Source organism: Leopardus geoffroyi, chromosome D4, assembly GCF_018350155.1.
Source record: "Leopardus geoffroyi isolate Oge1 chromosome D4, O.geoffroyi_Oge1_pat1.0, whole genome shotgun sequence".
In the NCBI taxonomy this organism is placed as follows: Eukaryota; Metazoa; Chordata; class Mammalia; order Carnivora; family Felidae; genus Leopardus; species Leopardus geoffroyi.
In genome coordinates this window covers 84,867,501-84,894,414 of record NC_059342.1, presented here as the reverse complement: position 1 = coordinate 84,894,414, position 26,914 = coordinate 84,867,501, and the positions used below count along the sequence as shown (strand labels likewise).

Sequence of the window (26,914 nt, the reverse complement as noted above, 5' to 3'; positions counted from 1 at the left end):
GGTATATGTATATTTAAATTTATAAGATAATGCCGTAAGGTTTTCAAAGTGGCTATACCAATTTACATTCCTACTAAGAATATTTAAGAGTATCTGCCTCTATATATTTTTGCCAACAATGTCCAGACTCGGTATGGTCAAATTTAGGATTTTTTGCCCCAATCCAGGAAATGTAAAATGTTATTTCATTGAAGGTTTTAAATCACATTGTCCTGATTACAAAAAAGGATCTTCTCATATAATCGACTATTTATATTCTTTCTGTGAAGTCCTTGTTTTTGTCTATTTTTCAAATATGTTCTTTGTCTTTTTCTTATTAATTTATAGGAATTCCTTATGTATTTTAGATTTTAATCTGACTTATACACTTACAAATATCTTCTTGCAGTCTGTGGGCTGTCTTCACATTTTATTTCTTTATTTTCTTTCGTTATTTTTTAAATGTTTATTTATTTTTGAGAGAGAGAGACAGAGTTTGAGCAGAGGAGAGGCAGAGAGGGAGACACAAATCTGAAGCAGGCTCCAGGCTCTGAGCTGTCAGCACAGAGTCCAAAGCAAGGTTGAAACTCACGAACTGTGAGATTATGACCTGAGCCAAAGTCGGACACTTAACCAACTGAGCCACCCAGGTGCCCCTGTCTTCACATTTTAAAAAACATTTTATTTGAAATAATTTCAAGCCTACAAAAAAGGCCACAAAAATAAAAATAGTGTAAAGAACATCTGTGTATGCCTTTTAGTCATATTCACCTGTTATTAAACATTTTTCCCCATTTGTTTTATCATTTGTGTTCACTCACGCATGTGCACTTTGTGTTTATACACGTTTATATGTGTTTATACACACACATATATAAACACACATACACACACATTTTTTCCTGAACTATTTGAAGGTAAATTATATATATCATGGCTCTTTCTCCCTATGTAAGTAAGTCAGTGTATTCCCTAAGACTAGAGATACTCGCTTATACAACAATAGAACAATTACATTTTGTAATTTACTGTAATAATTTTAACCCAATAACATTCTTTATGGCATTTCCTCCCCTTCAGTACAAGATCCAGTCTAGGGTCAGGAATTGCATTTACCTGTCATGTCTCTATCCTCTCTTAGTGTGAAGCATTTCCATGGCCTTTCTTTGACATTTTTAAAGAATACTACTCCCACCCCCTTTTTTCCCTAACAGAACACTCTTCATTTTGTTTGTCTGATGTTTTCTAGTGATTAGATTCAGACTACATTCTTGGATGAAATACTATACACAATGTCCACTGTCTCTCTTTGGTGATGTTGATTCTAATCACCTGATCCGGGTTTTGTTCCATTTCTCCACTCTATAATTGCTGCTTTTTTTTTTTTTTTTGAAACCCTTACAACTAATAAAGGGCCTATGGAGAGACACTTTAAGACCATTTTCTTCATTAAAATTTCCCCCCAGATTTAATATCTATTGATGATTCCTGCCTGATCCAGTCTTTACTAAAATGGTTGTATCATGTTGATGTTTCACAGTCTTTGATAAACATTTTACCACAAAACTTACCAATCTTTTCCTTTGTTGCTTAAACATTTTATGTCCTTTTTTTTTTTTTAATTTTTTTTAACGTTTATTTATTATCGAGAGACAGACACAGAGCGTGAGCAGGGGAGGGGTAGAGAGAGGGGGAAGCACAGAATCTGAAGCAGGCTCCAGGCTCTGAGCTGTCAGCACAGAGCCCGACACGGGGCTCGAACTCACAAACTGCAAGATCATGACCTGAGCTAAAGTCGGTCGCTCAACCAACTGAGCCACCCAGGCGCCCCTTTTATATCCTTTTTAAGAATTTTTTTTACTATCCTCAAAGTCCTAAAGATATATCCTTACATTTTCTTCTGAAAGTTCCTTATTCTTTCTTTAAAACATTTTTTTAACATTTTTATTTATTTTTGAGAGACAGACTTGGCATCATCCACTGGTGTTTAGCATGAGTCTGATCCTCTCACTAATGTTCAGGGAAAATGCACACACCAGAAAAACACCCGCTTAATTTCATCTTCTCTGTCTGACCCAGCATATTATACTGTTCCCTTAATAGTTCAAGTGGCAGTGAGCACTACACAACCCAGATAGGAATGTTTTAGAGATGTCCTCATAAGTTGGTAACTCAAATGAATTATAGGCCATTTCAAACTCAGCAAGACGAATCAGGACAAACACTATTCCGTAAGAGAATGACAATGACTCTTAAATGATAGCTTAATTATGAATCTACGATTGTTCTAGAGGTTCTGTGAAAAGTAATGCCAAAACAGAAGCTGGAAATCATCTCAAGCCCAGACTTTAATCCCTTAAATAACAATGACTTAAAATACTGAAATAAAACTTTCACTGGAATCTGAAGGGGATCTCTAATATCTTGGACTTCAGATGTACAGCAGGAATATTAACTTAGAAACTACCTTAAAATGCTTGTGTCCTATGATCAATAGGAAACACCAAAATTTCTGCCAAGGGTCAGCTTTTCCTTAAGTTCCATTGCAACAGCTGGTTGGTAATTACTACATTTCCGTGCTATAAAGAAATGCTATTCTGATGTCCGTGTATAAACAACAGTATGAGTACTAAAATAAAATTATATTTTAGAGTTAATGCCAGTAAAACATACTTATTTGTTTAAGGAGGTACAGTTGTTTATTTATTTGTCTCCAGTCCTCAATCAAATACCAGTCTATCTGCCTCAAACTAAATGTATTTTTGTTAGATGATGACAGCTAATTTCAGGGCCACAATTTATTACAAATAAACATTAAAAACAAAACAAAGACGGGTATAAACTTAATTCTTCTGTTTAATGAATAACAAGGAAGCAAAGAAATCCTTGGGAACCAAATATCATAGCATGGTTACCAGGAAAAGACTTAGTGAATTCCTCAAATCTTTCACCAAAGAGTTATATTAAATTTCCTTTCGGCAACAAATAAATTGGTTTCTCACTGGTAGAAGCTTAGGTCAGTCATCTAAATCAGGGAAAGCAGGACGGTATGCCATTTATTGAAGAGTCACTTAAGTATAAACCGTGTCTCTCCCCATGGCATGTTTATGTCCTCTCTATAGAAGATTTACACTGGGGTGGTGGCTGATTATCTTGATTCCTCACCACTTAGATTAAAAAAACGAAAAAACAAAAAACCCAACACATCACCGCAGCTTTAAAAGCTTGCATAAAAACATGGAAATATCTCTATTTTCTTTTTATCTTCTTCCACACTGGAACACGTGGATCTGAAATTCGGTGATACCAGGAAGAAAGAATAGGGTTCCTAGATTCATAGGGAAGCGAGACAGACCCTTGGAGCCCTCTCACCTGTGACACTGTGATGCTGCATTTCTTGGCCAGCTCCTCTTTGGCTTCTTCACTGGGGTAGGGGTTACTGAGGTGTGAGTAAAAATATTCATTCAAGATTTCGGTGGCCTGTTTACTGAAGTTACGCCTTTTTCGTCTATGACAAGAAGCAAAAGAGAATTACAGTTATAATCGGTCTTAACCAAGGAGGGATATATTGATTAGGATCATACAAAAAAATTAGATTTCTACGTTTTAAACATTCTTAGGGTCTGATTTATCACACCAATATTGCAATTACGCTCTTGGCATCCTCCAAAGCACCGTCCAACTCGTGTTAAGATGTAGGATCACTAAAAATACAAGAATGTGAAGCACAATTATCTCTATTCTTTAAATTATGCAACAAGGATCTAATGTGTTATAGGTCCTCAGGGAAGATCCAGTTGAAACAAAGCAGGTAAGGTCTACCAGAGAGCTTAAAGGAGATCGGAGGGTTCAGGGAGAGAGTAGAAAGTTAGGGGGAAGAAAGCCATTAAACATGTATCATGGAAATGATTACAAATTATGAATTATCACAAATTATGAAGGAAAAGTATGGGATAATGAAAGTGTCTAAGAGGGAAATCTAACATAGACTACAGAGTCCGGAGAGGTTTCCTTGAAGGAGTGACATTTAACCTGAGACCTGGAAAATGTGTAGGAGTTAGTCAAAGAGTAGATGGGAAGAGGAACGAGCAGAGAAAGTGGTCTTGAAACGGAAACAAACTTGGGAATTCCAAAGGGGTAGAGGAGACTGAAACACAGTAAAACTCAGGGAATGTGTGAGTTGAGTATGGAAGGATGGGCAGGTGCCAGATTATATAGGCTTTGTGGACCCCCTAAGAATTTTTGGATTTTATTTTAAGTGCAACAGAAAGGTATTAAAGGCTTTAAGTTTTATGGGTTTTTTTTTTTAAAGTTTTTATTTTTATTTATTTTGAGAGCAAGTGGGGGGGGGGGGTAGAGAAAGAGAGGGAGAGAGAGAGAATCCCAAGCAGGCTCTGTGCTATTAACACTAAGTGGGGCTTGAGCTAACAGACTGTGAGATCATCACCTGAGCCGAAATCAAGAGTCAGACACTTAACCAACTGAGCCATCCAGGTGCCCTGGCTTTAAGTTTTATGTTTTAAAAACATTATTCTGACTGCAGAGAATAGTTGGAGGAGGGCATGAAAGGAAATGTAGATATTTAACTGACTGAGCCACCCAGGCACCCAGAAAATGTAGATATTCAAGGGAACACGTGCAATGATCACGTTGAAGGATGCTGGGAACTTAGCATAGTGTGAGAGTAGTGGAAATAAAAAAGATTCAAGATCTATCTGAAAGGTAAAAGCAGCAGGACTTGGTGATGGATTGGATGGGGGCAGTGGGTGGAGAAGACAGAGAAGGAAGGTAAAGAAAAAAAATACATTAAGGATTTCTAGATTTTTCTACTCAAGCAACTGCCTGGATTAAGGCATGATTTGCTCACAAGGGAAAGAGGAGGGGAGGAATTTTTTTTTGCTGTTTTTACTGGGAAGGTGGTGACAGAGTTAGAAGATCAAATGTTTATTAACAATTTATTCCAAATAGCAAAAATGTTATTTATATTTGGGTCTTGTTATTATGATTTTAAAGAATTCCAGCCTGAAAATTAGCATTTGTCAGATTTCATTTTAAGTTAGATCCTCCAGGGGCACCTAGGTGGCTCAGTTGGTTAAGCATCCGACTTCGGCTCGGATCATGATCTCACGATTCGTGGGTTTGAGCCCTGTGTTGGGCTCTGTGCTGACAGCTCGGAGCCTGGAGTCTGCTTAGATTCTGTGTCTCCCTCTCTCTCTGCCCTCCCCCACTCATGCTCTATCTCTCTCTGTCTCTTAAAAATGAATAAATGTTAAAAACAAAATTTTAATTAGATCCTACAGTGGAGTGCCTGGGTGGCTCAGTTGGTTACATGTCCGACTTTGGCTCAGGTCATGATTTCATGGTTCGTGGGTTTGAGCCCTACATCGGGCTCCGTGCTGACAGCACAGAGCCTGGAGCCTGCTTCAGATTCTGTGTGTGTGTCTCTCTCTCCAAAGTAAATAGACATTAAAGAAATCTTTTTAAATAAATTAGATCCTCCAGTAACTAGAAAATACTTTCTCCAAATAATTTTCTTAACACTGTCTTCCAAATAATCATAATGATCTTCTCACTTGTGCTATCCTATACTCAGAAAGACTCAGTAGGTAGTTGTAAAATGTGTAGACCCTATGAGATTCTCCTAGTTAAAATGATGTCACTAACATGGCAGGTTAAGTATGTGATCTATGTCTCCACATTAAGGGAGAGTCAAGGGAGGAAGAAATCTAGGCCTGATCAAAACATCTCAGGTTATGAGTCCTGAAATTTCCTAATTTCAATATATTTTGGAAGCTTAAACCGTTGGTCGTTTCCTGAAGGATGATGAAGAGATTCAAGATCTATTTAGCGATTAAAAGGATGTGATGATGAATTAAAAGGGGGAGGTGGTGAGGAAAGACAGAGAAGGAAGGGAAGGAAGGGAAGGGAGAGAAATACTCCAAGAACAGCAGGTGGGACTTTTGCAACAGCCATGCATTCCTTTGACATGGGGGCACTTTGAAGAGGCGCCTTCTGCCAGTAGGTGTGTGGGTGAGCAGGGTGGAAAAGGTCTAGAATAGATCTTGAAACTGTCAAATCTATAGATGATTATCTGGCTCACAGATCATATTTGTTGAGACCATACAATAATGACCTACTCATGAAAACCTGTTTCTGGCTTCTTATGAAAATCTGGAAGATCAGTCACATGGGCCCCACCTTCTCAGAAGCCAGCCACAGGCTTATTCTAAGTGATGGCTGTGCCCTCAGATAGGCACTCATCTGTTCTAATCCTCACTGTCCCTCATCCAGCCACTGCACTCGATTCCATTATACATAAGCATGTGCATCTGTGACTCTAAGTCTACAACATGGAGTCCAGAGGGCCCTTCCTTGTGAGATGGGATGCTGCTCAGTTCCTGAATGGTTGAATAAAGCCAATTAGATCACGATGATAACAATAATAATAATAATAATAATAATAATAATAACAATAATAACAATAATAAATAAAACATGGAGTCTAGCAGCAAGACCGAGTCTACACTGGAGGGGATGACACAAGGGCATTTCTTTGGGAAATGAAGGGAGGAATGAGCAGGAAGATAACCTGGGAAAGTGAAGATCAGCTTAGCTCATTTGTCGACTGTGCCTGGGAATGATTTTACCAAACAATGAAAAACCTTGGAGAACAACTCTCTGGGCACAGCAGAATCCCTCACCCCAGGGACACTGGCCGTGTCCAAATTACGAGAGCACCTTCGACCAGAAGAGCCGAGGGCCGAGGCAAATTTATTCCTGAAAGGTTTGCACTGGTACACACTTCGGCTTGTCCAATTACCAGGACAATGTGAGTGTGGCTCTACGAAAAGCCACAGTGAGCAAGGAAATCCTATGATCTGAAAGAGCATGTTTGCCTAGAGTGGGAAAGCCTTGCCTCCCCAGTGCAGGAGCTTGTAAAAGGCGCCAGAAGAACACATGGAACCGAAAAGCAGCGCCTGCATTCACTTGAAGGCATTAACACTGAAGGACTTGCTGTTATACTTTGTTTTTTAGGAAAACATTCTGTAGGAAATGCCCATTAAGCATCCCCCTAAGTTTCATTCCCCCCAGGGTTTGGCATACTCAAAATGGCTGCGCCTGAGGCCAGTGTGCCCTGGGGACTCGTCCCAGGGCTGCGTCCCATCAGCATCACAACAGCACTAACAGCAGCCTCTGCGGGAGAAGGGGCTCTGCTCCAAGCTCTGCCACCTTCCTATTCCACCTCTGCTCACCCTGGCTTGTTAACACCCTTCCTCTTCTTGGAGGAGAAATAAATCATTTAGGTGTATACATTATGAATGTGGTTATGTTTAAAAAAAAAAAAAAAGGAAAGGAAAACACACATGTTAACGAGAATGGGAAAGTCTCAGTAGAAATAAGGATAGCAATTGTAAGGAAGGATTCTTTTCTGAAGGAAGTACTTTTAAATATCTCTGTTACATAATGTTTTTTATTAAAACATTCAAAACTGAAAAAGTTTCGAAACGTTTCTTGTTTTCTGACACTACCACAGCTCTTTGATTTGAGCTATTAAGAAGTATTACGTGGAAACATGCATTCATCTGGTTGGTCAATAAATTACCTTTTGCAGCTTATTATGTTTAAGACGCTTGCTGGAATATAGTGGGGAGTGTGAATGTTCAAGAGTTGGCGGTTGCTTTCAATGACAATGTGGCTAACTCGGGAAGAGAAATGTTCCTGAAAAGCTGTAAGAAAGGCCGTCTGAATGAAGTTTGGTCTAGAGAATTGTAAAAGTGTGCTATCAGATTGAAGAGAAGTGATTCCAGTGAGCTTCCTAAAAAGGGAGCATTTAGGCTGGGCCTGGAAGGATAAGCCAAGTCTCACTAAATCAATAAACACAAGTGCTTGCTCCACTCCAGGCTCCATGCTGGACACCCTCACAGATGACAGATTACTGGTGACCAAGTTGGGGATAGGGTTGGGAGAACAGGGTTTACTGTGGAAGGCCAGGGATGAGGGTTGGGGAGGGGGAGGGAAGGAGATGGGATGGTGGCAGGGTAAGTGGTTCTAGTCAGAGGAAACAGGTAAGACCAACAGGGATTTCATTTTGGATTAAACACAGGAAAGAACAATTCAATGATACAACGAGAGCACTAAAAAGGTTCAAACTTTGATCTAATAATTCCATTTCTGAGAATTAATCCTTAGGAAATAACCCGAAAGATCAAAAAGTTTCAATGCATAAAGATTTTCACTGAAACACTAGTTTCCACAAAAATCTGATTATGTGGGTGCCTGGGTGGCTCAGTCGGTTAAACGTCTGACTTCAGCTTAGGTCATGATCTCAGGGTCTGTGAGTTCGAGCCCCGCGTTGGGCTCTGTGCTGGCAGCTCAGAGCCTGGAATCTGCTTCAGATTCTGTGTCGCCCTCTCTCTCTGCCCCTCTTCTGCTCATGTTTTGCCTCTCTCTGTCTCAAAAATAAATTAAAAAACATCAAAAAAATTTTGAAAAAAAAAAATCTGATTATGGGTGCTTGGGTGGCTCAGTTGGCTAAGCCTCCAACTCTTGGTTTTGGCTCAGGTCACGATCTTGCGGTTCATGAGTTTGAGCCCCGCATCAGGTTCTGTGCTGACAGCATGGAGCCTGCTTGGGATTCTCTCTCTCCCTCTCTCCCTCTCGCTCTGCTCCTCCCCTACTCATGCGTGCATGTTCTCTCTCTCTCAAAATAAATAAATAAACTTTAAAAACATCTGTTTAAAATAGTATCCTCTTTCCATCATTTTCTCTTCCCTTATAGCGCTTTATTTTCTTCACAGCACTTATCCTGTTACATCTCACTGCATAATTGAATAGAATTGTATAGCACACAGGCATACTGTAATTTTAACAAAGTGAAGGTTTGTGGCAGCTCTGCATTAAGCAAATCTGTCGGAGCCATTTTTCCAAGTGTTTTTGCTCATTTGGTGTCTCCGTGTCAGATTTTGAGAATTCTTGCGATATTTCAAACTCTTATCTTATTATTATAGTTGTTATAGTGATCTGTGATCAGTGATCTTCGATGTTACTACTGTGACTGTTATTGGGTGCCAAGAAACACACCCATCTAAGACAGCAAACTTAATAAATGTTGTGGGTGTTTGGATTGCTCCTTCCCCCAACTCTCTCCATCTTGTCAGGCCTCCCTATTCCCAGAGACACAACAATATGGCATTAGGTCAATGAGTAACCCTACAATGGTCTCTAAGTACCCAAGTAAAGGGAGTGAAAAATACATGTCTCTCACTTGAAATCAAAAGGTTGAAATGACTGAGCTCAGTGAGAAAGGCATGTCTTTATTAAGCTTAGTAAGACAGCCAAAACCCAGGCCTCTTGAGCCAGTCAACCAAGTTGTGAATGCAAAGGAAAAGTTGGGGTTTTTTTATTAAAAAAAATTTTTTTTAATTTTATTTTGGGAGAGACAGCATGAGCCAGGGAGAGAGGCAGAGGCACAGAGAGAGAAAGAGACAGAGAGAGGGAAAAAGAGAGAATGAGAATCTCAAGCAGGCTCCAGGCCCAGTGCAGAGCCCGTTGTGGGGCTCAATCCCACAACCCTAGGATAGCGACCTGAGCCAAAATCAAGAGTTGGACACCCAACCAATGGAGCCACCCAGGCTCCCCAAAAGGAAAAGTTCTGGAAGAAAACTGAATGTGGTCTTCCAGTGAACACATGAATGGTAAGAAAGTGAAAACAGCCATATAGTTGATGGAAAAAGTTTTAGCGGTCTGAATGGAAGCTCAAACAGGCCAGAACGTATGCTCTGAAGCCAAATTCTAACTTAGAACAAGGCTCTTTTTTCAATTCTGTGAAGGCTAAGAGAAGTGAGGAAGCCGCAGAAGAAAAGTCTGAAGCTAGTAGGGGTTGGCTGGTGAGGTTTAAGGAAAGAAGCCATCTCTATCACAGAAAAGTGCAAGATGAAGCGGCAAGTGCTGATATAGAAGCTGCAGCAGGTTAACTGGAAGAACTGGCTAAGATAGTTAATGAAGGGGACTCCACTAAACACCAGATTGTCAATGTAGGCCAAACAGCCTTCTATTAGAAGAAGATGCCATCTAGGACTTTCATAGCTAGAGAGGAGAAGTCAATCCTGGCTTCAAAGCTTTAAAGGACAGGCTGTGGCTCTCTTGTTAGGGCTAATGTAGCTGGTGACTTTAAGTTGAGGTCAGTGCTCACTGACCATTCCGAAAATTGTAGGGCCCCTAAGCATTATGCTAAATCTACTCTGCCTGTGCTCTATCAGTGGAACAACAAAACCTGGCTGACAGCACCCCTGTTTACAACATGGTTTATTGACTATCTTAAGTCCACTGTTAAGACCTACTGCTTGGGAAAAAAAGATTGCTTTCAAAATATTACTGCTCATTGACAATGCACCCGGTTACCCAAGAGCTCTGATGGACATGGACAATGAGATTATGTTTTCATGCCAACTAACATAATATCCATTTTGCAGCCCATGGATCAAGGAGCAATTCTGACTTTCAAGTCTTATTGTTTAAGAAATACATTTTGTAGGAGTGCCTGGGTGGCTCCGTAGGTTGTTTCCGACTTCAGCTCAGGTCACGATCTCACAGTTCATGGGTTCGAGCCCTGCACTGGGCTCTGTGCTGACAGCTCAGAGTCTGGAGCCTGCATCTGATTCTGTCTCCCTCTCTCTCTGCCCCTCCCCTGCTCATGCTGTCTCTCAAAAATAAATAAATGTCAAAAAAAAAAAAAAAAGAAATACACTTTGTAAAGATACAGTGGCCATAGATGGTGATTCCTCTGATGTATCTGGACAAAGTAACTTGAAAACTTTCTGGAAAGGATTCACCATTCTGAGGCCATTATGAACATTTGTGATGCATGCGAAGAGATCAAAACATCAACATTAACAGGAATTTAAGGGAAGTTGATTCCAGCCCTCATGATTTTTTAGTGGAGGAAATTACTGCAGATGTGGTGGAAACAGTAAGAGAACTAGAATTCAATGTGGAGCCTAGAGATGGGGCTGAGTTGCTGCCGACTCATGAGAAAACTTGAATGGATGAGGAGTTGCTTCTTATGGATGAGCACAGAAAGTGATTTCTTGAGACGGAATCTACTCTTGGTGAAGAGGCTGTGAAGATGGTTGAAATGACAACAAAGGATTTAGACTATTTTATTTTTATTTTCTAATTCAGAGGAGAGCGAGAGTGAATAGGGGTAGGGGCAGAGGGAGAGAGAATCTTAAGCAGGCTCCGTGCTCAGCAGAGAATCTGATGCAGAGCTTGATTCCATGATCAGGGATCATGACCTGAGCTGAAATCAAGGTCGATGCTCAACCAACTGAGCCACCCAGGCACCCAAGAATTTAGTATTTTATATAAACTTAATTGATCAATCAGCAGGGTTTGAGAAGACTGACTCCAATTTTAAAAGCAGCTGTACTGTGAGTAAAATGCTATCAAACAGTATCACATGCTACAGAGAAATTGTCTGTGAAGAGTCAATCGTGCAGCAAACTTCATTGTTGTCTTAAGAAATTGCCACAGCCACCCCAGCCTTCAGCAACCATCACTCTGACCAGTCAGGAGCCATCAACATTGAGGCAAGACCCTCCACCAGCAAAAAGATTACAATTTGCTGAAAGCTCAGATATAGCTTATACTTTATACAAATGTTTTATTTAGTCAGGGTAAATTTTTTTATTTTTTTTTATTTTTTTTTCAACGTTTATTTATTTTTTTGGGACAGAGAGAGACAGAGCATGAACGGGGGAGGGGCAGAGAGAGAGGGAGACACAGAATCGGAAACAGGCTCCAGGCTCTGAGCCATCAGCCCAGAGCCTGACGCGGGGCTCGAACTCACGGACGGCGAGATCGTGACCTGGCTGAAGTCGGACGCTTAACCGACTGCGCCACCCAGGCGCCCCTCAGGGTAAATTTTTTAAAAAGCAAACCAAATTATGCATATTGTACCATCACAAAAACATTTTTTAAAAGCCCCCAAACCAGAAGGAAACATATTAAAGCATTTACAGTGAATTTTTTTCTTTAGGTAGCAAAAATGCAGTCGTCTTTTATCTTTCAGCTTTCTATTCTATAGGTTTTCCAATTTTCCATACTGAGCTTGGGATTTTTCAAATAGGGAAAAAACACAAAACTTTAAAGAATCTTAACAAAAAAGTAATCAGGTGAGAACAGGTCACATTAGGCCTTAAGTGCTAGGTTAAGTAGTGTGTGAGTTATCCAGCATAGAAAAGCTACTTGTGATTTTTAAGGCATCACAGAGATGCTGCAGAAACAGAAACGGGGTGTGGAAGAGGGGTGAGAAAGGGATTGAGGCTGGAGACAGGGAGGCACAGGAGAGGACCGCGCTGGTCCAGGTACAAAACGGTAGGCAAGGATTGAGCGGTGGGTGGGCACGAAGAGTGAGCTAATGTGAGAAAGGCTGAAAACTGGTGACTAATTCAGTACGGAAGAAGAAGGAAGTGGAAATGATCTGGGGCTTTCCTTAACTAGAACAGTAGTATAGTTGGTGGCATGTGTTTCTTTGTTGGGCCCTAAGGCAGAGCTCTGGCGTGAACACCCTTCCACAACCTGTTTTCCAGTTGAGAAGCTAACTTATTTTCTTCAATGTTGCAAAATGTGGATGATAATTACCACCTCTGTCAGATTGCAAGGGAGAGAAAGCAAAACAAATCAGAAACTCCTTTCCAAAGCTGAAGGCTGATCACAAGCTTTAGCAATGCCCAAGAGGCATCCCTGCTGAGGCAGCGTGTAGCAGGAACGTGACAATTCAGTTACGTCACCCAGTAGGTCCAACACACCATATACAATTGATTAACTCCTGCAAAACTCGGTGAACGTTTCAGATAAAACGGAAATTGTTATCCCTACAGGAGAAACTGACAGGCTTTCTTCCTTGATTTGGAACAACGATAGGCGGAGTTTTGTGGTAATTGCTATGAACTACAACACCACTTCCTTCTTGGGGACACTAGTATTTCCAAATATTTTTTTATAATGTGCACAGGTGATATAACATCAAGAAATTCTTAGACCACAAGCCTTTGTTAAAGTACAGAGTTACACATACTGAAAATTATCCTTAAAAATACTTTGTAGCATCACAATTATAGGCTCTATCTTCCTAAGTCATTAGTAGCAGCACTAAATCCTGTTTCCTGAGTCACCAAACTGGTAGCTAATAGGTCCACCCCCAAACAAGAGAAACCTTGACAGTGCAGGCACCATGAGGTGATATTAGCTATCTATTGTAGAGAAGAGCTCTTATACCCAAATTAAAGAAGAATCTAAGACCAACTGGCCAGTTTTACAGAAAATAATATACAAGGAGTGAAGGGAGGAGGGGGGGGGTGTGGGGAGAGCCATGCAACAGATTTGTGGCCTCACATACCTGGCATCAAGGAACCTTGATCTTAAAATCATAACTGCTTCACAAGTGCTTTGTTTGAGCTGCATCTGAATGGAACTAAATTTTCGATGGATGATGCCCACCATTCTTTCAATTTCTTTTGGGGAAATGGGACGTGTTCTACTCTGCTCTCGGAGAAGGTTCATCACATGTGTAGTGAATTCATTACATGCCTGTAAAGGGGAAAAAAAGTCACTCCTTAGGAATCTGGTATTTTAGATTATCACACCCAAACATTAACATCTAAATTTCCACCTCATTTGCAATTGCCAGTGGTGTTATGCAGTGGGTAGGGTAAAATGAAAACTAAGACACTTGTCAAATGGCAGTGGTAGTTAGATGGGGCAGCAAAGAATTCTGAAACTACGAATGGCCTGGACATGCAAAGGAGGCATATTGCACTCAACTGTCCTTCCCCTCACCCTTTTCCCAGTTCCAAAATGAGGTTTTCCCACTGGAGGATATGCTCTACCAACTCCTATGGATAAGTAGGAATATATGTTTATTGTCAATACTAAGCACCTCTTATTTTCTCTGGGGTTCCACATTTGTTCAACAAATGTTTACAGAAGGACTATGGAGTGCAAACTCTTCCCGATGCTCTTCCCGATGCTATTAAGGTATAGAGAAAGGAGGAAGATGTGGACCCGGCCTTTACTATGATAAAATAAATATATAAAAAATTCTCAAACAAGGCGGTCTTTCCAAAGTGTCACAGGAAGATATGAAGAAGTGTTTCCTAAGTACCAAGGAAGGAGTGTCCTCCTGTGGAGGCAGAGATCACATCAGGCTTCATGGCACAGTGACATTTGGGCTTTAAAGAGTAAGTAGGATTTTTGAAAAGTAGATAAAGTTGGAAACTAGGAAGAATGCGAGGCACAAGAAAAACCACGGAAATAATATGCAGCAAGTTCAGAGGATGAGAGAGAGTATGTAGAGAAGAAGAGGGGATTCAGATCCATCCTGGCATGTAAAGGGCCTTGGACGTCAAGCATGCCAACGTCCCAGTAAAATTTAGCTATGGTGTCGGCCTTATCCATAGATATGGGCCATCCGTGGAAGATGGGTAAAGCAGCTCAACTCTTCAGGGGACGTGCAGCAGGAAAAGAAGGATCAGAGCTGGGTCTCGAGCTTCTAAGTGAACAATCCTCAGCCCTTCTTTCAGTTCACCTATATTCTTTTAGACCTATAAAACCAAGTAACGGGGCCCACGCTGAAATCTAGTACTGCTTTGGTAAATAAAGCATCAGTTTACACCCTTGAATAAAAAGAACGTCTTCTGGCATTTTCATTAAAAAGGCATGACGGGAGATTCTGCATCTTACTGTACAGATGCCCCTGGTAGGGCGAGCAGACAGAACAATCATTGATCACCGCAAGACACAGTTTGAAGCTGTAATAATGTCCACTTCCCTATAGATACCCTGAACATGGCTCACATATAGCACATGATGGTTTTTCTAACTGCTCATTAGAGAACTAACCTTTCAAGTAAGTTCACTGGGTGTTTCAGTTACTCTAAGCTTTTAGGGAGCTTTTCTATAAATATTTCTAAGGTGAAGTAAAATGAGTCTTGCTTATCAATGAAAGGATTTTGAGGGGTATATCTTAGGTCTTAAGCAATTTAAGTGAGCAGTGACCCTATGTTACACTTATGGGATTCTTTGGAGTGTAGAATTATGCATTGTACACAGTGGGCATCCAATAAACATCTATTGATTGGTCAGCCGTATTACAATTTGAGAGTAATGTTGATTAATATCTGTAAATACATTGTGAGGGATTCTTAACTTGGAGTCCATGGATAAGTTTAGAATGTCTAGGAGTCCCTGAAATCTTATCCAAGTTGTGTGTGCCTGTGTAATACCTGAAGGGACAACTGTGGAGTTTTGTTTTCAGATTCTTAGCCAGTTTATAACTAAACAAGGCTACGAACTATTGTCCTAGGTTACGACATAGTAAAATGTCAAGGAACTGTGTAGCTCTAAAACCAGAAGTCCTATCTTTAAGGAAACCAAAATAAAAACAGACTTAAGACTGTCCCCCATTATATTACTTTAACTACCTTAGGCCAAACTGAAAACAAGTGGTCATCCTGACAAGAAATATACGTACTTATTTTTTCTTGTGCTTTCTCTAAAGAGATGTTCATGTAATTTCAAAATGATATAACTTGACAAACTCTACCCCTCAGTTTTGTTATCAGTAAAATGAAGAAAATTAGACTAGAACTATGTCCCTACAATGGGATCAGAAAGTATGTACTTCTATAGCTAGTTCCAGAGAATGTTAATACATGGTCCCAAAATATAGTATATTTGGAAAATGCAGAGTTAAGCGAAGATTTTTAAGCTTTTTTTTTTTTTTTTTTTTTTTTTTTTTGCAAGACTCCTCAATACTAACACAGCAATGTGCACAATAAATTTTCAAGGGGGAATGGTATAGCCAACTTTTCCCAAATAAATTTGGTTATAAAACCTCTTTTCTCTAGAGGAGTGCTGTCCAAAAGAAATATATCGCAAGCCACATATAAAATTAAAAAAAACCTCTCATAGCCACATTAAAAAAATAAAAAGAATCAGGTGAAATTAATTTTAAAAATATATTTTATTTAACCCAATATATGAAAACTATGAACATTTCAACACATAACCGATATTTAAGAAACACAGTTAGTGACGTATGTTACATTATCTCTTTTGGTTCACTTTCTAACCCGGTATGTATTTTACATTTATAGCACATCTCAACTCATACTAGCCAGATTTCAAGTGCTCGACATCTACACGTGGCTAGTGGTAACCGTACCGGACAGCACAACTCTATAGCATCTTGGGGACCAATGTGCTAAGAAAAACTCTTTGGGAAACCGAATACTAAGTAATCTTTGATGCTTCTTTGTTTATCCTTCACCACCCTGCATTCACACAAACACACGCAAAGAGAAAGTTTCATTTATGAATGTCCTTGGTGAAGCAAGAGAAATTATTCATCTTATTATATCCCAGCCCTTCACTAGGTCGTTAATATTCTGTGTGACAAAAGGGGAAACAAAAAAAAAGCACTCTACTGCATATCAACAGACAGTTACCTTGAGAAAAAGCACTTATGTGATTGTTTAAGTTGTGAGCTACAGCTGCTTTTTTCATGGAACACCATTTTTTTTTTAAAGCAAAACCAACAAATTCTGATTATTCAGACTTGGGTATTTGGCAGATGCCCTCAAAAATGAACAAACTGTGCTTGTCACGTAAAGGTAAAGAGCTGACAGTAGTGTCTGTCATAATGAATTTGAGCTTTCAAGTGAAAATTAGAATTTTGGAAAACTTGCATCCACCACTGTTAGCTTAACAGTTTCTCAGTGGACTTTCTGATTAGCTTGATGTTGATACTAATAAACATATTTTGGTATTATACAATGAAATGTGTCAACACTGGAAGACATACGTAACTCAGTGAACCAATACTTTCCAAATGATCAATGCATGATGTTACAAAAATATGCATAGGTAGAAGATCCATTCCAAGTGCATATTAGACCAATGGATTTGAAAGGAACAGAGTACAAAGAGTTAATTGATATGGGTTCAGACTCTGCACTGTAACTAACCTTTAAGAAATTACAGCTGGCCGAGTTTTGGTGTAATATCAAAGAAGAAAATCCACAACTATCTGAAAATGCTATTACCACTCCTGCCTTTTCCAATGACATACTTGTGTGAGGCCAGATCCAGATGTTCTTTGTATTATTTCAACCACAATGACAACAGATTGACTGCAGAAGCACATTTAAGATCCAGGTGACTTCTATTGAGCCCAACATTAAAGAGTTTGCAAGAATATAAAAACAATGTCATTCTTCTCAATAGATGCTGAGGTTTTTGGGAAAATAACAGGCTTTTACAAAAATGGTATTTAGGTTAACATATAATGATTCATTATTGCTATTTTAAGATTAATGAATGAATCCTTTTAATATTTCTGAGTTTTAATTTCTATTATAATAAATGTTGACAGATATAATCCACCAAACAAAAGCTCTTGGGGGTCTCCAATAAGTTCTAAGAGTCTAGGTCTAGGTCTTAAGACCAAAAGGCTGGAGTACTGCTGCACTGGAGTATGGAAGCGTTTGTAATTTGCACACAGAACACTGCAAATTCCTAAAAACCTAGCTTGCACATTATAGTAACATATATCTTTGACAGGGTGTACGTCTTGATAAATAATTCAAAACTCCTATGTGAATGATCCCTGAGATGCAAGCTCTCTTACGTTTTTCTCTGGCTGCATTTTAATCTCTCCAGAAAGAAAGTTTGCCTATGGTTTCTAGGAAGCATGTGAGGGGAAAAAAGGGTTAAAAGCAAAAAGTTTCTGCATCTAAAAACTCATAATTTCCTAAAACATTTGCTGAATGTCTCACAACTTATTAAGTGAACTCATCTATGAATGCAAATGCTGATTAGCAATTTGGCAATAGCCCAACATTCACAGAATTCACATAGCTTTTCTTTAAACCAGTAGTTCATACATGATTAATTAGAACATCTCATTTATGTAGTGTGCACTTTAGCTCATTACTCTAAGTAAAATTCGTTAAGTATTTACATTTAGATAATTAAAATCTGGGTACACCCTTAAGAAAGATGCATACACTTTAGGCAAAGTGATTTTTTTCCTTTATACCACTGAAAGTAAATTACAGCCTCATTTACAGCATCATCTGTACCAGTTTCAGAGCAGAGCACAGTACTGCCTCATCTTCTATTCCTTAAAAGGTATACATTTTTTAAGCAGATAAATGCAGTAAGAATGATCAAATGATTGCAGAGTTGTTTTGAAGGGCCACCCAACCACATACTAGCATCGATGCCGTTTATAATGTGGGATGCTCATTTATCACAACCTCAATCACACTTACAAGACTAGAGTATTAAAATAGACATTGGAGAAATTTTTCATTGCCTTATTATTTTTCCAGGTGAAATTATCGGTTAAAAAAATTTCTGGTCAATGTCCACAATACGAATGTAGTAACACCTTGGTTAATTAGAATATTTAGGAAATGAGAGTTTCGACTCCTTGAATTTTCTGAGCTAAAGCAATGGCAGAAGCCTCTTTTTCTTTTAATCCAGATGTTGAAACTATCTAGGATGCATTTTTGCTTGTGTTTTAAAACACACATTGCAAGAACATAGTTAACTGAACATAAAGTATGAAAAGATCTGCCTGATAAAAACATTTTCAATCAATTCTTATTATGAGCCTTTCTCCTTGTCATTGGTTCCCTTCTCCTTAAAAACCCAAAACCAGTTAAGGATTTGAACTATTTGGATAATGTTTTTAATGATATTTATTGGCTAGTAAAACTGTCTCCTCAATATCCATACATATTTCGTTTACACTCAAAGTTTTCAGAGTGCCGAGTTAAAGTTTTGTGGCGGTGTTTTTCAGTTGTGAATTCAAGACTCAATCCCTTTCTTGCCTGTAAATTCACATCAACAAATGTAAAAATATAAAATCAGACAGTGAGCAAGCAATGACTTTAGAGGAAGCTTTAAAATGGGTAAGTGATCAGATCTAACAACCGAATTGGTCTTTTGTAACCATCTAGAGAAGCTGACTGTAGTCAACAGATCATGATACCCCCATTCTAAAATCCACTTTTCAAAGACAATAAATCTCTATTAAAAGTTATTGCCTCTCAAATTTGCATGCATCCATTTTCTAGATGTCTTTATAACCTTGCAAGTAACTCTGGTCCAATATCATACATTTTGTATTTATGGAATGTTTATTAAATCAACAAATTCTTTTTGTTTTGGATAAAAGTCAACACCTAAAGATTTTTCCTAATCCAAGTGGAATGAGACAAATATGTGTAAGGAGCAGCCACAAAGATGAAATATCTACTGTACCTCAACACTTCTTACCTAACTACATGATTTAGGGACCTATCTCATAAGGGTTTCATAAGGATTATATTATACATGCTAAGGTCTTTGCACAGAGCCTAGGATGTAATTAATATTTAATAAATGGCAGTTATTGTTGACAATGAAAATGGCAATTTTATGAAATTCTTATTTTGTATATGTTAGCTATTCTGCAAGCAGTCCCTACTCTGATTACCTAATACAGTTAATATAGTCAGGCCTTCCCACTTCCTGAATTATACAGACAGAAGCTGAAAACAAAGGAGTATTCACATATTAAAACAAATCATTTGATTAATCAAGTTTGTGGTCAAAGAGACATTTGGTACATAGAGCTAATAATGCAGCAACTTGGAGGAAAAAAAGGGGAACATTCAAACACACTTTCCAGCCAAGGAAAAGACCCAGCATGAAAGCTGACAAGAAGTAAAACCTTTCCCTTGGAGCAATCGGTGACAAAGCCTTGCTTGGGAAAATGAAATATAAAGTTTCCATCAGATAGTACCCTTTTGTCTGTCCGGCCTCTTAAGCTACACAATCTCTCATGTAATAACATCAGTATTTTTTTTAACCTGATAAAAACAAAACTCCTTTACAAGCAAAGGAGATTTTGCCAGCAAATGTAAGCACATAATGTTGAGATTCTCGAAAAGCACAAGGACATGCTTTTACAATGGTTTAGGCTCCACACTCAATTTCCATTCCTCCCACGATTAAGTCCTTGCGGTCTGAAAGTCCTGTAGTAGTTAAACATTACCTGGTTAGTCTTGGGCACATTTGGTGTACATGCCTGCTTCCAGTGCTTTACCTGATTTGAGGTGAATTCAAAAGACATCTGTGAACTCGGGAAGCAGGTTCCCAGATGCTCGGGGAGGGTTGGGACCCTTACAACACTTTCGCCTTCAGCAAAAATGTATTTCAATATAATTATAGTAGATAGCTTTCAATATGTCATCTCTATTATAGCAGCTGTAAATTATGAAGTGAATTGCCTGTGTACAAGCATTTCTTCTGGTACAAGCAAAGTGGGAGAGCGGCACAGGGCATGATATATCTTTTTCTTTTTAACTGAGAACAAATGTCTAAGTCAAATTTCATTTGCAAAAACCATGTGTCCATTTCCCTTTGGAAGAGAGGTGGAGGAAGCCAGAAGACCCTCAGTTCTTAAAATCAGGCTTCCCAGGACCCTAGACTCAAGTTCATTAGGAATTCACTTATTCTAATAGTTGGGCCCTTACTTGTAAGACTATATTTGAAAGGTAGTGTAAAAGCATTTTTCAAAACTTGTAGCTAATCAACAAAAAGACAAAGAAGCAACCGGTTTTTTTTTTTTTTTCATAGCCAAAGAGGGAAGCAATGTACCCCAAACGAAGTGTTGTAAGACAGGAGCTGCAAACTCTGGAAAATTATATATTCCTGTTGGGTGTCAGGATCAACAAGAGAAAAGTAAAATAGTTTTGTTTCGTTTTGGGTGGTAGTAATATTCAAGAACCTTACTGTACTATATATTCTATGCCTAATATTTCAAAAGTGTGTATAAGTGAATTTAGATGGTTATCATCAAAAATCATTTTATCTGAGCCTATGTAACGAAGACATATGATCAAAGGATACTTTCTGGAGGGAAAAAAAGGACAGGATTTTAAAGACCGTACCATTCCTAAAACACACACATAAAACTGAGCCTTGTGGCTTGGATTTAATTTTGCTCAAAGTGTAGCTCTAGTCTGCTTAGCTTCGTAAATGTGGCTGTGCTTATAAGGTACTTTAATTTACTGCAGTGGTAGTGTTTGTTAATTTTATGGCAATCTAAATCTAAACAGGCTTCAGATACATTTTCATTACAGCTTCGTTGCAAAACACAGTAGAGTGAATAGCTCTAAGATTTCAATGTAGTTTATTTCTCTCAGTAAAAGACTCAACACAATTTTAGGATGAATCCACTGCCTTAACATGTATGTTCTTCCTATTTACTAACAGGCTTCTGTCACTTGGAATACCTGTGTTCACTTTTAGGAGGAAAAATATGCTTTCTGGAAAGTGATTAAGATAGTTGTTTTTTCCAGCTGTATTCTGATCTCATTCTAAATGCAAGTCCACATGGGCAAATGAGAAACAACCAGAATGTACTGAATTATTTTCCAATTCTATATAAGTAGCAAGCATAATTCAATGGAAATGGAAGGTATATTGTCAGAAATTGATTTCAATACCTGATTTGGACACTAACCCATTGGACAAATCATTTAACTTGAGTCTCATTTTCTCATCTATAAAATAGAAATTATAATGCCATCTATTTTGGAAATGCCATCCCCTCATCTCACTTGGTTCTGCTTAGCCCTCCTAGTTGCTCCAAAGCATATCCCTAGGAGGTCTATCCCAAATAAAGCCTACAACTTGTATACCAAACACTTGTAAAAAGCAAACAAACAAACAAAAAAACAATTGACTATCTTCTGTTAAAACTCACTGATCTAATAACTTAGGAACTACAGACAGAAAGAAGAGCTATAAAATCCAGCCCCAAAGACAACTCAAGAGAAATAAATGCTGCTGTGTTGTTTCTAGAACTGAAAATTCAGAACCTACAGAAGTTACAGAAAATCTGTAAACTTAAATTCTGTTATTCAGCCAACCAGTCATCACACTCCATCTATTTATTTGTTCATAATACTGCAGCGATTTCATGTCTGTATTTTTCCTTCCAAAAGTGTTAAAAATGAGCAAGGAAATATATACTTAAACGGTTTTTATTAGGTTACTGAATATATTGGGAAAGAAGATTCATCATTATACTTTAAAACTCATTATTTCCCAATATGATATTTAATCCAAAAATTCCAAATATACATAGTATAGATTAACTTATGAAGAACTTGTGTGTATTCTCAAAGGAAAAGCAAAGAAATCCCCCTGGTGACAGTGACTAATGACAGCCTCACCTAACTTCCAGCAGGGCTACAGACGAAGTTGATGTGAAGAACCATGGCAGGAGACAGTAAGGAAATCACCTTAATTTCTGAGCCAAAAAAGTCGGGCCATTTGGTCCCTAATACTATATAGATCTTTTCATGCAAGGTGACTGGTGGTATTTATTTAGTAAGTATGTATAGATGTATTTAACAAAGTTATGCGATTAAGATTATGCTACAAATTGGAATCATTTTCTTCTGTTTATGCTCAGGGCAACTTTTTCAACCATGACTTATTTTGTTTACTCTCAATTATTCATATGTCAAATCAGAAAGCTCCATTTTTTTGCATATACACACACAAGATAATTTTTCCAAAATTCTTATTTGCACATCTTCCACCAAAAATTCCTACCAACGAGACCAGAGATACAGTTTGAGACCCCAGAAAGTACTATTCAGAAAAAAAAACAAACCCGTATCTTATAATATTAATTTATATTATATTTTAACATAAAGCTACATAAATTTTCTACCCTTCCTCAAAACACACTCACCTCTGGAACAGAATCCTATATTTGCTTAATGCCACCACATCCAGAATACTTGAGAAGACAATGAAAAAAAAATAACATATACTACTGAAACTACGCAGGGAACTCAGAAAAAAAATCAGTAATAAAACTGACCAGGAGACCCACATCTTACTAAAGTGTTCCGACTTTAAGAAGTGCCTGACTGTACAGTGAAGTGTCTGTGGATGAAATGGTATGATGCCTAAGCCTTGCTTGAAAACACTCCACCAAAACCAGAACAAGGTAGGTAGGTAGGTAGGTAGGTAGGGGTGTGTGTGTGTGTGTGTGTGTGTGTGTGTGTGTGTGTGTGTGTGTGTAATAGGCAAAATAAGGTTGGCAAAATACTGACATTATTTATCTGGGTGATGGATGTCCAGGCAGTGTCTTATTCTAGGTTGGGCTCTATAAAACTGCCAATACTGTTTTTGACCTAAAAACTTGGCAATTTCACAGGATTCAACTTAATAATGTTATCTTTCTTTTTGGACACATTTTTTTTTTCCTATAATAATGGTTTGGTTTTTTTTTTTTTTATTATCTGCTAGTGAGAATTCTTCAAACTAAACAGGATTTCAGGTTTACTAACAACTAAAATATGTTTAAAACAAACTATCAACATTTTACCTTACTTCATTGAAGCTAAGACTTAACTTCTTTTTTCCCACCTTTTAACATCTCTGAAGTTTGGAAGCATTTTATAGTCAACGGTATGTTATAGTTAAATTGGGTAGCGTTACTTTTCCTTGGTGGTACATAAACAGTGACACAACTTAAAATCAAAGATGCCTTAGATTCAGTGAAGTATGGTTAATGTAAGTGCTGAGAATAGCATTTTTAATCTACACTCTCTTTCTAATCAGGAATTTAGCACACAATGCCTAGTATTCCCAGCCCGAGGTTACCTAGAATTATCCTGGGAGTCTCCTCTTCAGAGAGAAAGGCCAGAGCCTGCTTGCCTTGTGACGGTTAGCTCCCTCCCCTATATTCTGGCACAATCCATAAGAATTAATTCCCAGGAGGACCTGGAGCTCACAGCATAGGAGGAAGAGTTCACTGTGCAGCGCTTCCTCTGAAAGTTGTTAAAACTCATGAACAAGGCCAGTGTGTAAATGTTAATTACCCCGAGCTTTGAAGGGCACCAAGCAGTGAGGTTAGAGGGGAAGGATGGTTGCAGGTGTGGTAGTAAGGGTGCGTGAATGTGAGCAATGGGTAAAACGAAAACAAGTGAATGGGATAAAATAGGTTCAGCTTCACCTCCGAAATCTCAAAGGGACTTCATTTCATGAATCCAGCAATTCACTTGGGTTTTTGCATTGACCTTATTTATTTTGCTCTTCGTGTTAACACCTACCCCTCACAGCCCTCAGAATTGGTTAGTGCAGTCTAATGGAAGAGCAACAGAGGGTTTGTGCAGGACTATGAGAGTGGCGGCTGCTGACCTGTTCATATTTCTCCAGTTCTGTGTGATAGATTTGTCTGATCTGGGTCAATTTGGCTCTGTAATCTGAGTGTTCAATAGAGTTATCTGAAGAACCTCCAGAGGCTGCCGCGGCTGCAGCTGCTGCCGCCGATCCCCCACCTTTCTCAGGACCTGAAACCCCTTCTGCCAAAAGCATATTGTCCAGTCTCATTAGCTGGGGGTCGGGAGGGTCCTCCTCCTGGGCTCCTCTGATGCTGAGACCTTCAAGGAAAGAGAGAGACAGAGAGAGAAGAAGCGAGAAATAGGACAAATAGTGTGAGTATTTTGTTTATTTGAGAAAATGATCAAACAACATTAGTGCACTACAATTCATGCTGAGAATTTCTTTGTTCTCATTTACCAATAAGCGTGAGTATGAAAATTCTTTGAGAGAATATTTACATGCATCCCAGATTTCCTAATATTACACCCTCTCAATTTATCCTAGATTGGATTGCTGGAAAAAGGTAACTGCGGCTCAGAATATTCTAATGTCAATCTTCCCAAATTTAGATGCTTTAAGCATAAAATGGGAAGGGGGTAAAAACTTTGGGATTTTGAGAGGACAAAAATAATTCCAAGGATGTCAAACAAACACGTCTAAAGGTAGTTATTCTGTTTTTTTTTTTTTCCCCTGTATGATTGGAAGAACAGAATCTAAAAATCCCATGGAATAATTCATTCACAAACTATATCCAAAAATTAGAAAATAAACAGAATTAGACGGGAGTCTCCATTGTATAATTTCAAGGGGAGGAGAGAAATTCATATGCTATGAAGTAATTAGCTATGCTTTAAAAGTATATATTATTGAAAAAAAAATATATATATATACTAGTGAATGAATTTGTTAAGCAATCTATGCAATCAGGACCCTAAATATAGTATTAAAAATGTACCACTGAAATGGCAATCCAGTGCTGGGCACAGTAGTCTCCATGTAATTTTGCTTTTAAATCAAGAACTTCCTAAGTGATGCCCAGTCAGCAACCTCATCTGAGAACTATAGATCACAGCTGACAATTCATAGGTTTAATCAGGTCACACAGGCTTTCTGCCAAGATGTTTTCAACAACACAGAAGACAAAGTTTTAAAATAATTATCATGGTATAAAAAGCACTGGAGTCATGACAGCTCAAAATCAGCATTTTCATTAATGTGTAACATAATCTAAAATATCCCAGCCCAATTAACCTCTGTAAATCTGTTTAAAAGCAGGTTCCCCACACTTAGTTACAAGGCATCTTGGGGAAGGGGGAGGAGGGGAGCTGGCATCTTGCATGTCGGCATTTGGATGCTGCCTTTTTCCTCTGTGCCTGTTGTTGTTTATCCACAGTGGTGCACACTCTGTGTCTAGTGTAACTTACATGACAGTAACATCTATAAGCTGCCAAGTACTCAGCTGAGCACCAGCTCCGTGATTTTATATGCTAACCTAAAACTACCATCAATTCTTTTAAGAACAGATTTCATTCCTAGATGTCCTGAATTACACCCACAGCATGACAGAGCTCTTGGTTGTCTTAACTCAAACACACAACTTTAATTTCCTCCCTCAAAACACTTTAAAGCTGTCACTTTCATTTAAAAATATACTTCAGAATAATTTCAACTGGGTAATAAAACTAACTCACAATAATTTAAAATTATATCTGGTGCCTGTTCAGAGGTAAATAAATAAGGCTGAAAACTGTAATATACTAAGACAATAAATTCATTTAGGGAACCAGAAAGTTAGATAACTCTCTAAATAAGATAAAATCAGTATCAACATTGCTGCTAATCAAAAATAGAAAAACGTGTATTTGCTATTTCTTCCAGATCTGGCAAATACTGGTTACACTGGTATTTTTAATTTAACATCTTTGATTTTCTTTCCATCCAATTCACTTTGTTAGATGTTAAAATCTCATGGCCTTGACACACTTGTAGTTCCACATACCAAGTTTTTTGTGCATCTGGCATGCAGTGAGGACTCACTGAGCAACGTCTTGTCTTACATTTGGACTCAGCTTCTAAGTTTCTCCTTCTTAAACTAAATGTTTGCTCACACTTTCATGTGTTCATTCTTTCTTTTTTCTATTTATACGGATACTGGTGCTTCTCCAGAAAAGGTGATTTTTTTTATCTGCCCTCAAGATTCCTCCAGGTTTCTAGTTTTCCACCTTGTACTTAAACATATTGATCTTTTCCCTATGGATATTTGGTGAGGTTCTTTAATAGCAGATCAACATCCACAGTCAAAATTATTACACTTCCCTGCACAAGCGTGGCAAACAACATGTTCAGTGACTTAATACACAAGGAAGCAGACTATTAGGGAGACAGAAGAAGGAAATTCATCAGGAAGAAATGCAAAAGACATGACACTTTTATACATTCCTAATATGCATTCCCAAAACCACTATACCAACAGGAAGCAATCCTTAAAGTCAGTAGTAGTGGACACAAATAAAAATAATTATAAGAATGTATTTTTAGCTGGTATAATATTTTCCCCTTGTAATGAATAATATCTCTTCTAAAATCATAACTAAATCAACACTTCAGTGTTTGCCTCAAATACAGGAAAAATGTTTGAATGCAATCCTTCTGCATTTACTTTATAAATTATGTGCATCACATCTAATCAGAA

The 26,914-nt window shown here is 38.3% G+C and overlaps 1 protein-coding gene and 1 long non-coding RNA gene across 4 annotated transcripts in view; both read right to left on the bottom strand.

The window, feature by feature from the left end:
* The window catches only part of PBX3 (PBX homeobox 3), a 221,807-nt gene that overhangs the window by 31,984 nt on the left and 162,909 nt on the right, over window positions 1-26,914 (bottom strand). For all 3 annotated transcript variants that reach the window (XM_045470131.1, XM_045470134.1, XM_045470132.1), the window contains exons 3-5: window positions 24,259-24,500; window positions 13,379-13,569; window positions 3,352-3,487 (exon numbers count right to left, since the gene is read on the bottom strand). In XM_045470131.1, coding sequence (XP_045326087.1) covers window positions 3,352-3,487; window positions 13,379-13,569; window positions 24,259-24,500 — 569 coding nt within the window. The remainder of the gene's footprint in view (window positions 1-3,351; window positions 3,488-13,378; window positions 13,570-24,258; window positions 24,501-26,914) is intronic.
* Window positions 24,551-26,914, bottom strand: part of LOC123593744 — an 8,634-nt gene continuing 6,270 nt past the window's right edge. The window contains exon 2 of the long non-coding RNA XR_006710483.1: window positions 24,551-26,914. This exon is cut by the window's right edge and continues 5,431 nt beyond it. This is a non-coding gene — a long non-coding RNA (uncharacterized LOC123593744).